Genomic DNA, 10,082 nt, shown 5'->3' on the forward strand with positions numbered 1-10,082 from the left:
GGCAGGGGCCTAGGTGGTGACTGAGCCTTGACACATGGGGATGCCCAGCTCTGGGGACACAGGATGTGTGGAGGTGGCTGTGGGGAGACGGAGGAGCCAGGCAGAGGCCATGTCTGGGGCACTCACTGGACCTCACGTCTCCCAAGACACCAGCAGGGGCGGGAGGAGAGGCGAGCCTTGTTCTTTTGGTGTGTTAAACCCACAGGTCCATGCGAGGTTGTCAGGCGCACGTGCAGATCAGGAGGAGAAAGCAGCTGCCGCGGCATAGCCGGAGTAAGGACAGCGTGAGAACCGGAATGGCGGGCCCCGCAGTGCCCAGCAGCCGGTGATGCACACGCGGGCCTGCTCCCTCTGCAGACACCATGGCCGCAGGCTGGGCACGCGTGTGAGGACGCCTGTGCCCTCCTGCTCGCCAGTGTCTGCTTATCTGCTTTGGCAGGAGCATCACCCCTGGGAGAAACTGGGACCAGAGGGGAACAAAATGTGTTCAGACCACACAGTGACTGCGGGACATGCAGGCTGGAGAGGGGCTGGCCATGTAGCAGGGCCCCTGCTGCTGGGGGATGCCCACGAGGCGGCATGACTCAGGGCACTGTTGGGAACTGGGTGCTGGCAGGACGTGGGGGACCCTGGAGCCAGAGCAGAAAGAGCTGCCCACGGGGAGGGGCTCGAGGGAGGCTGGTCCGCCTGCCTCTACAGGTTCTCCCCACTGGCAGCCTTGTGGGGCTGTTGAGGACCTAGACCTCGGGGGGAAGGCCCCCGCCTCCCAGCCCTCCTCTGCCTGCAGCCACCTGCTCTTCGCGCCCCTCTCCAGCCCGGCATCGCACTCATGGGCCTCCCTCTTGAAGCAATGTCTTCCTTACTCAGCTCTGCTCCGGTCCAGGTCCTGAGGTCACGGTCAGGGCTGGGCACACAGGGCTGTGTTTTCCAAAGCGGGAGGTGAAGTGCAGCGCGGTCTGAGAGTGGGGGCAGGGGGAGTGCAGGATCCTCTCCCTGGGCGACCAAAGCCCGCAGGGCAAAGACACTGACCTCAGGGTCTGCAGTAATATAGTGATTTATTGCTTCTTTAGCCACATGAGTTACCAAGGTCAAAGGGAGGGGGAAGAAACTGACGAAAATAGCGGCTCATCTGGGACTATCTTCCTTCTCGGCTTGTCCCTTGGCTTCTTTGGAGCTCAGGCTTGAGGCCATGAACACTGCCTCATTTTCTGCCGGCCCCCTGGGCCGCGAGAGCTGACTAGGTGTGTGTCTCTGAAGGCTGCGGGGTGGCCCCTTCCTTGATCTCCTTGCTGGGTTGCTCGCTGGTGAGGCCCATGGCCTCTGACTGCCTTGACACCTGCACCGCCAGCGCCTCCTCCTCGGGTCTTGTCTCTGCCCAGGTCTTGGGCCGGGCCTCTTCCCGGGGCTCCAGCTTGGTGGCAGACTTCTTGTCGGAGCTGGGCTCAGGAGTCCACGGGGGCTCGGTGGCCCGAGAGGTCTCCCCCTCCTTGTTGATGGCTGCAGAGGACAGGCCCCAGGCCTTGGGCTGCACCCAGCAGTGGCTGAGGATCTCGTCGATGTGCAGCCGCCGGTTGACGTCCGGCTGCAGCATGCGGTAGATGAGGTCCTTGCACTCGCCCGTCAGGTGCTTAGAGCGTGGGAAGTTGACGCGATGCTCCTTCTGGATGCGCAGCATCTTCTTGATGTTGGAGTCGTCATACGGCATGGAGCCGCAGACCATGATGTAGAGAATCACGCCTAGGCTCCAGATGTCATACACCTTGGGCTGGTAGGGGATGCCCTGAAGCACCTCGGGGGCCGCGTACGCCGCCGACCCACAGAAGGTCTTGCTCAGTGTCAGTCGGCCGCTGTCATCCCGCAGGCAGCGCTTGGAGAAGCCGAAGTCGGACAGCTTGATGTTGAAGTCTTTGTCGAGGAGAAGGTTCTCACACTTGAGGTCTCGGTGGACAACATCTAGGTCGTGGCAGTACTTGATGGCTGAGGACAGCTGGTGGAACTTCTTGCGCGCATCGTCTTCCTGCAGGGCCCCCCGGGTCTTGATGAACTCAAGGAGGTCGCCCTGGACCCCGAGCTCCATGACGATGTAGACCTTGCCGTCAGAGGTCTCAAAGATCTCGTAGGTCTTGATGATGGAGTGGTGGTTTAGCATGGCCAGAATCTCAATTTCCCGGGGAAGGAATTTCTCCAGGAAGTCTGTGGGGGCTTTCTTGCGGTCGATGATCTTGACCGCCACGTTGAACTTCAGGCGCTCAGAGTAAGCGGATTTGACTTTTGCTTACGAGCCCTCTCCCAAATTGATTCCCATGATGTAGCCTCGTCGCTTGAGGACGGCAGCATCATCCATGGTGCCGGGAGCGCCCAGTGCCCCTGAGGCTGCCCTCTACATCCCTGCGGGACATGGGCCAGCGGCGTCCTCATTTACACTGTGGACAGAGAGTCCTCTGGCCTGCCTCCTAGAGGCCAAGACTCTGGGGTGGAACATTCGGCATTGTCTCCCTGGTGACTTCAGTGGGTGAAGTCATAAAGGAGGACTGCCCTGGGGAATGAGGCTCTGGCCTGAGCCACTAAGACTCGGAACCCTGGAAGGCCGGCCAGTGGGCTGCAGCAGACAGAAGGCCAGCGGAGCATGGCCTCATGCTCGGCTGGGACCCGAGGTAGGAGGGGGCTGTGGGGAGTGCATCGGTCAGCCCAAGCCTCCAAACCAGAGCCAGGCCTGCTGGTGGAGTGGCGGGTTGATTTCTGCAACCCGGGGCATCCCTGGAAATCCAGGGCAGGCAGTCCCATCACTCTGGGTCTCATCAGGAAACAGGAGACACACTTAAGTTAGGACTGTCTGAGGAGAGTTTAATTAGGGGATGATTTACCAACATGGAGCAGAGTGTAGAGAACCCTGAGTAGTAATGAACCGCTGGAAGAAGGGTGGTCGCTGGGACCTGGGAAGAGGAGTACAGGGAGGGCCGCCTTGACAGAAGCAGTGATCTCAGGTGGAGGCCACAGGACCCCACGGGGTGGGGGGGGGGGGGAGAAACGTCCCTGACCTCTTCTCCCTCCCTGCAGCCCTGAAAGCCCTTGATAATGTCCATGCAGGCAGCCTGCTGGCTGCACAGCAAGGCCGAGAAGGGGGAGGTGGGTCAGGAGGGGCAAGGATCCTGGCCAGTGGTCAATGCAGTTTAGGAAGCTGGGGCTCTGCCCGCTTGCTGCGTGGTCTGCTGGACTTTTCACTTTCCTGTGCTGCTCTCCTCATCCGAACCTTTACTGGCCGGCTCTGTGGGGTACAACTGGCCGGGGTTTCTGCTCTTGGCTGTGAGTTCCCTCCTGGGGGTCTGACCATCCATAGCCCTGGCTGGGCTCCCAGGGCAGATCTGGGGCTGGGGGGCAGAAGGTGGGCCTGGACTCCTCTCAGTGCAGCAGCTTCTCCCGGGAATGCTCCCTGAGGATGTGCTAACAGGGCAGCGTTGGACAGGGATCGCCATTTCCACCAGCAGTGGGGCCCCTCTGCTGTGGGCCCCTGTTGTGTGCCACGCCCCGAGGGGACAGGAGCGGGCAGGTCTGGCCTAGCCTTGGGGTTGACTTTGGCCATATCCGTCCAGAGGGAGTGGGTGCCTCTCTCAGATGACCCTGAATGTCCCAGGCTGGAATCCTGGGATGCTCGGGAGGACCATGCCCTGAAGGGGCTTGGGGTGACTGCTCCTAGAGAGTGATTTGGTGGGCTGGAGGTGGGCAGGGCTGGGCTGGGTGCCCACCAACCTTGGCCCTCCCCCTTTTCTCTGCTCCCATCCCCACCCTTTTCCCCCACCCTCTTACCCACCCTCTTCCCCACCCTGACACCCTGGGAAAGCCCTTGTGTGCGTGGCTGGTGGTCCTTCCTTTGGAGGGCTTGCTCCTCTCTCGTTGGGGACACCCCACCTACTGTGTACCCTCCCACGGTGACAGGTGCGCGGCCAGCGCTCGGAGCGCTGTCCCCCGGCGGCTTCCCTCCGTGCAGACGGGCCTGCTGTGGCGGCAGCTGTGCTGCGTTCTCCTGTCCCCACTGTGCGGGCAGGGCCCTTCCTCCAGAGGGGGCTTTGCTCCGTCTCTAGGATCTGGGCTTCCCTGTCAGCTCTCCTTGTGTAACCCTCCTTGAGGCTACTCCCTCATCCGTTTGAAACGTTTCAGTTGTATGTGCCGGTGAAGCACACCTGCGTGTTCCTCACGAGTTGGAACCACCTCCGGAACCTCCTCAGGGTTAGGCCGGGTCCCTCCAGTTTTCCTCATCCCTCTCCGCAGCGGTTCGGCCTTTAAAAGACGACTTTGGGGCGCACTCTTGGCCCACTGACCGGACCTGGGGCTGCAGGTGCGCGAGGTGTGAAGACGCTAGGTGTCCCAGGGCCCTCTTCACCCGGTGCCCATACCCACCCCGCCCACCGGCTCCCCTGCGCCCCGCCCCTCCCTTCAGGCCCCGCCCCCGTACCGCCCTGTCCCCTCCACGCCCCGCCCCTCCGTGTCTGTCATCTCGGCTCCGCCGCCCGGGCTCTGCGGGGCCCTTCGGAAGCTCCGCCGCTGAGCCTCCGCCCCCGAGCCTCTCCTCTCTGCTCAGCCAATGGCACCTTTGACTCCTCGTAGTTCCGCCCCCGAAGGGCCCACCCCTCAGCCACCGCCCCGCCCTTGGGCCACGCCCCTTCAGGCCACTGCGCATGGGGAACACGCAGGTCCCGCCCCCGCCCGGGGCTCATTGGCCGGCGCGGGCGGCGCGGGCGGGGGCGGGGCGGTGCGGACCGAGCAAGACGGCCGCCATCTTGCGCAGGGCCAGAGTCGGAGCGCGCGCCTGCCTGCGGCCCGTGGACCTTCATCCCGCAGCGTCCTAGCCTGGCCTGGCCCCGGCCCGGCCCGACTCTCGGCCCGGCCTGGCCCGGCCTCCCCGCGGGGTCGCGCGGCCGCCCCGGGGACGATGAACGGAGGATAAATGGTGCCCAAGGCAGACAGCGGTGCCTTCCTGCTGCTCTTCCTGCTGGTGCTCACGGTCACCGAGCCGCTGCGGCCAGGTGCGCAGCGGTGGGGGCGGGGGCACGGGCGGGGCGGGGGGGCGGGGTCGCCGGGACCCCCACCTCGCCGGGCCCTCACTTCGCGCTCGGCGGTCGACGGAGCGGGAGCGATGGGGGTCAGGCTGGGGGCCGAGGGGGCGGCTCGGGGCACCTGGAAGCCCCTGGCTGGTCACGGTTGCTCGGCCCGGGAGCCGCCGAGCCGGGCACTCGGGGTGCTCCTGGTCTGTGACCCTCAGATGCTTTTGGAGCCCCCGGGGGCTTGCGTTTTCTGAAGGAAGCCTGTGGTGAGGAATCGGTATCGCGGCAGCAGAAGGTCCGGACGATCCTTATCTCTGTTCCTGATGTACCTCCTCCTCCAGCGAGAAATCAAGACCCCAAATGCAGGGCCGATTTATCTGTCAGGCACAGGAGGCCGGGGGCCCAAGGTGCTTTTGGTGGACTGTAAAAATGTTTTCTTTTACAGTCAGCAGGAAAAAGCCCTAAACTTTCAAGTTGAAGGAAATACTGTAACATGCACATTAGTTTTTATACCGGTGCAGTTGAAAAGTGTGGTTCTTGATTTTTTTTTTAAATGGAGGAAGGGGCCCATGAAGGCAGGTGGCCAGGGCTCCTTGTGTGGGTGTTGTAAGACCTGGGTGTGTACAGCAGGCAGGGAGAGCACAGCGGTGTGCAGGCTCCCCAGTCAGGCTCCTGCCTGGGCACGCTGCACCTCTCGCTGCCTCTGCCGTCTGTACGGAGTGCTCGGCCTCCTCCCCAGTGTCCACTTGGTAGCCAGGACCCTGGCCCACACTCAGCTGTAGTGTCCAGCGATGCTTCTCTGGACGGTGGGGTGACTGGTTGTGGGGTTGCCTTGGTAGGAACGGAAGCCAGCACTTGTGGAGGAGGGTGCTGTATGGCTCTTGGGGACCAGAGCCAATGGATTTGTGGGCTCTTTTGATTACGTTCTTTAGAAAACATGTTTATACCTGTGGAGAAGTGAGAGTCATCCCATCTGACTTCTGGGTCCCGATTTTGCGCATTATGTCAGGGGACTCTGAGGGGTGAAGCCACACGTCATACATATCTTTCTCGGGGTGCCTCTGGTTCCGGGTCCAGCATCTCCTGCCTGGGTGGATGGATGTGACCGATGTCCCCAACTCCTTTTCCATCTGTCCACATATCCTGCCAGCTGGCCAGCAGCAATTCAGAGTGTCTTGGCGTGGCTCCCCACCTGCCCATCACTAGGGATGCTCAAATGAAGAGAAAATACCCTCCCTGTAGGAGTGCTCTTCAGGTGTGGAAGCAGAGATGAGGTAGCAGCAGAGGTGGCCAACCCTGTGCCCCTGCAAAGCAGGGGGAGTGCTTCAGGAGGCCTCACACTCAGGTCTGAGTTGGGGCAGGGGGGTGGCTCTGGTTGAGGGAGCAAAGTTATCCTATTCATTCCATGACTCCTCACATCAGAACTTTGCAGCAGCCCCTGGTGGTGTCTTGAGTTGTCCTGCAAAACTTGGGGGGCTCCAACTGGCTCCCTGCTTTTGGTTGGGCAGCAAGGTGGGTCTCACTCTGGGTCAGATGTTCTCCTTGGGTACCTGTATGTGCTGTGTCCTTCCAGGCAGGGGTCTGCTGGCTGGCGCCTGGGAGGGGGGCTTTTCTGGTCTTAGTCTGCATGCTTTTTCTCAGAGTCCTGGCTTAGACCCACACTGGGGTGTGAGGAGGGAACCAGGCAGACCTGCTTCCCAGGAGGCTTTCTGCCAGGTGGAGCACTTTTGGCTCCCCTGATGCAGGCTAGGGTGTGAGGCCTTTCACAGAGTGGGGCAACAGGAAAGTGCTGAACTTGACCCTCCGCCACAATGTCTTTTATTTTTTATTTATTTTATTTTATTTTATTTATTTATTTATTTGGCTGTGTTGGGTCTTTGTTGCTGTGCGCGGGCTTTCTTTAGTTGCGGCAAGCGGGGGCTAGTCTTCCTTGCGGTTCACGGGCTTCTCATTGTGGTGGCTTCTTTTGTTGTGGAGCACAGGCTCTAGGCACGTGGGCTTCAGTAGTTGTGGCACTCGGGCTCAGTAGTTGTGGCTCGTGGGCTCTAGAGTGCAGGCTCAGTAGTTGTGGCGCATGGGCTTAGTTGCTCCACGGCCTGTGGGATCTTCCTAGACCAGGGCTCGAACCCGTGTCCCCTGCATTGGCAGGCGGATTCTTAACCACTGCGCCACCAGGGAAGTCCCCACAATGTCTTTTAAATGCATGTTTGATCTTGGTTGATTGAGGACACATTATATGCCAGGGGCTCTCAGGTGGTCCCTGTGGGTTAGATACTGTTGCTACCTCCATTTTACAGATGGGGGAAATGAAACAACTCATGACACCAGGTGGCTGGGATGAGGTTTCAGTCCTAGAAGTCTGGTCTGTCCGCCATCATGCACCCTTGGCTCTCTCCCTTCCAGCTGTCTGTGTCCTGCCTTGTCTGTCCTTAACCCCAGCTGTGGACCCCCAGGCCACCTCTGTTCCCCTGATCCACCTGAATTCCATCTGAATACTCTGATCTGAGGGGTAGAACCAGCCCTCCTCTCAGGTCCCTGCTGTGATCAGGCATCATGAATGACAATGGTGTGTGTTGTATCCTCTGGGGCTGTGGTGAGAAAAAAAGGGTGGGGACCTCTTCGAGGGGTGACAAACATGGAGGGGCATTTGGGGGCCACTGACTGCGATACCATCGCAGTGACCTTTCTCCATCTGCATCCCAGTCTCAGGGAATGCAGCATCAAGTGCTCTTTCTAAAACCGTGTTTTTCTAGCTTCAATTATGAAAGGAAATCCTGCCGTGGTTTTGGCCACAGCTCCATCCAGGATGACCCCACCATGTACTTGCCTTCACTGAGTGAGCTGAGGCTGCAGTTCTGGAAGAGCTTGTTTTCACCTGGTTGGCCTGATAGGGGAGCAGGACTGGACGCTGTCTTCCTTGTGCTTCTGGGAAGCTGGCTGGGAGAGGCTAGTGATGTGCATGAGGTCACACAGCTGAGGAGCAGCAGAGCTGGGGCACAGACCAGGGTGTGTGTGGGGGGCTGGCTCCTAGTTCAGGGTTCTGTCCCCTACACCACTTGGGACCCCTCCTGCTGGCTGTGCCGAACTGACAAATCCACAGTGAGCCGGCCAGCGCCTGCGGCCTCTGGAGTGGCACATGGGTTAGTGAACAGGAAGAGGGGGGATATTTCACAAGCAGACGTGGCCAAAGCTCACAGACGGAGCTGGAAAGTGGAGTCCTCCCGGGGCTTGCCAGGCGCCTCCCGAGTTTGGAGGCCCTGCTCAGCCCCAACCCACAGCACTGCAGAGCTTGTCCTGCTGACAGATGGGGCTTTGGGCCTGACACTTGGATTCTTTTTACTTGGAAAGTAGCATAATAGACTTTCCAGTTTCACTAGCTAATGAATTGTTCTTTTTTTTTAATAAAGAAATCTTTTGCTGGGGAATGGTTTCATACTTACAGAAGAGTTGCAGGGAGAAAATTAGTGCAAAGAACCCTGCGCATCCTCTGCCCAGACCTCCCTGTTAGCATTTTGCCTCATCTGTCTTATCCCCACTCTCCCCGCCCCGAGGGCATATGTGTACGTGTGCACGTGTGTATATATGCAGGTGCACACGTAGTTGTTTTCTGAACCATTTGAGAGTAAGTGGAAGATGTCGTGACCCTTCCCCCCCATCACTCTGGCCAGTGCTGAGAGCAGAGATGAGCAGTGATGCCTCCCTGCCTGCCGCCTGCTGTGTGCGGGCGCCGTGTCGCCGTGGCGAAGGGGAAAGGCAGCACTGCGGCCAAAGCTTGCTTGGCCCCGGAGCCTGAGTCAGGGGTAGAGTTTCAGTTGGTGGTTCTGGTCTCAGGAGTGAGGGGTGTGTGGCTGCTGCACTTTGGCTCATGTGTGTGCACCTCTGTGGCTTCTCTGGCCCAGATTGCTGTCGCCGCAGCCCTCCCTGGTCCCTCTCAGGCCTGGCTTTCCCCCACCCATGAGCAGCAGCACTGACTGGGCTGCCCTGCACCGGTGGGGATCCCATAGCTCATGCTGTCCTCTGCCTCCCTGGCACTGGGCACAGGTGCGACACCTGGTAGTTGACTCTGAGTGCAGTGTGTCAGTGACAGCGTTTAGGAGCTGGGAGACAGCAGGGGACCCACTAAACGTCTTTTCCTCCAGCTGCTGCTGGGCTGCTCCCTTGTCCCTGTGCTTGGTGTCTGGGTGCTGAGGAGTTAGTGAGCGGCCCTTTCCCCTTCCAGGCTGCGGAGCAGGCCAGTGATCCTGAGAGCCCAATTTTGAACCGGTAGTTTGTTTGCCAGTCAGAGTGATGGGTGGGTTTGCAGTGTGGTTATTGACCTGGGATTTTTTTTTTTTTTTAAAGGATTTTTATTTATTTATTTATTTACTTACTTATTTGGCTGTGTTGGGTCTTCGTTTCTGTGCGAGGGCTTTCTCTAGTTGCGGCAAGCGGGGGCCACTCTTCATCGCGGTGCGTGGGCCTTTCACTGCTGCGGCCTCTCTTGTCGCGGGGCACAGGTTCTAGACGCGCAGGCTCGGTGGTTGTGGCTCACGGGCCTAGTCGCTCCGCGGCATGTGGGATCTTCCCAGACCAGGGCTCGAACCCGTGTCCCCTGCATTGGCAGGCAGATTCTCAACCACTGCGCCACCAGGGAAGCTCTGACCTGGGATGTTTCGTGAAAGAGGTCACATCTTGTCCTGCCGCTCCAAGCTTGGCCCCGTCGGCCTCTGCAGGGCAAGTCCAGGGGAGGGTGAATGGCCTGTGGGCCGTGGTCGGAGCGTGGTGACCTGGGGTCCCAGAGTGTTCTGGGGCTTCTGGGCATCCATCTGGGAGAGAGGAAAGCCAAGGTCTGGGGTTGCTTCCCTGGAGCTTCTGCTGGATCCAGGCGAGTCCAGGGTGGTGGTTTGAGAGCAAGGAGCCTAGTACTGTGCTGTCCAGGGTGGTGGTTTGAGAGCAAGGAGCCTAGTACTGTGCTGTCCAGGGCCTGGCCCCGCTCTGCTGCCCACTCTTTGCGTTCTCGTTGCCTCAGTTTTCTCATCTGTGACATGGACGAAATAACAGAGC

The 10,082-nt window shown here is 59.9% G+C and overlaps 2 protein-coding genes and 1 long non-coding RNA gene across 7 annotated transcripts in view; 1 reads left to right on the top strand and 2 right to left on the bottom strand.

The window, feature by feature from the left end:
- Positions 1-752: 752 nt before the first annotated feature.
- Positions 753-4,475, bottom strand: TSSK1B (testis specific serine kinase 1B). The gene is given in 2 exon segments (XM_082417244.1): positions 753-2,275; positions 2,279-4,475. Coding segments are annotated over 2 exon segments (1,104 nt in total). The 5' UTR covers positions 2,345-4,475; the 3' UTR covers positions 753-1,237.
- Positions 4,476-4,773: 298 nt separating this feature from the next.
- The window catches only part of DGCR2 (DiGeorge syndrome critical region gene 2), a 71,852-nt gene continuing 66,543 nt past the window's right edge, over positions 4,774-10,082 (top strand). For 2 of the 5 annotated variants that reach the window (XM_082417237.1, XM_082417235.1), the window contains exon 1: positions 4,774-5,021. In XM_082417237.1, the coding sequence (XP_082273363.1) occupies positions 4,943-5,021 (79 nt within the window). In that variant the 5' untranslated portion in view covers positions 4,774-4,942. The remainder of the gene's footprint in view (positions 5,022-10,082) is intronic. The other 3 variants (XM_082417233.1, XM_082417236.1, XM_082417234.1) reach the window with 3 other exon arrangements.
- LOC309639703 overlaps positions 5,519-10,082 on the bottom strand; it is a 31,231-nt gene continuing 26,667 nt past the window's right edge. The window contains exon 2 of the long non-coding RNA XR_014251809.1: positions 5,519-9,844. This is a non-coding gene — a long non-coding RNA (uncharacterized lncRNA). The remainder of the gene's footprint in view (positions 9,845-10,082) is intronic.

The sequence above is a fragment of the Balaenoptera physalus genome (genome assembly GCF_965194825.1).
Source record: "Balaenoptera physalus genome assembly, chromosome: 12".
NCBI lineage: Eukaryota > Metazoa > Chordata > Mammalia > Artiodactyla > Balaenopteridae > Balaenoptera > Balaenoptera physalus.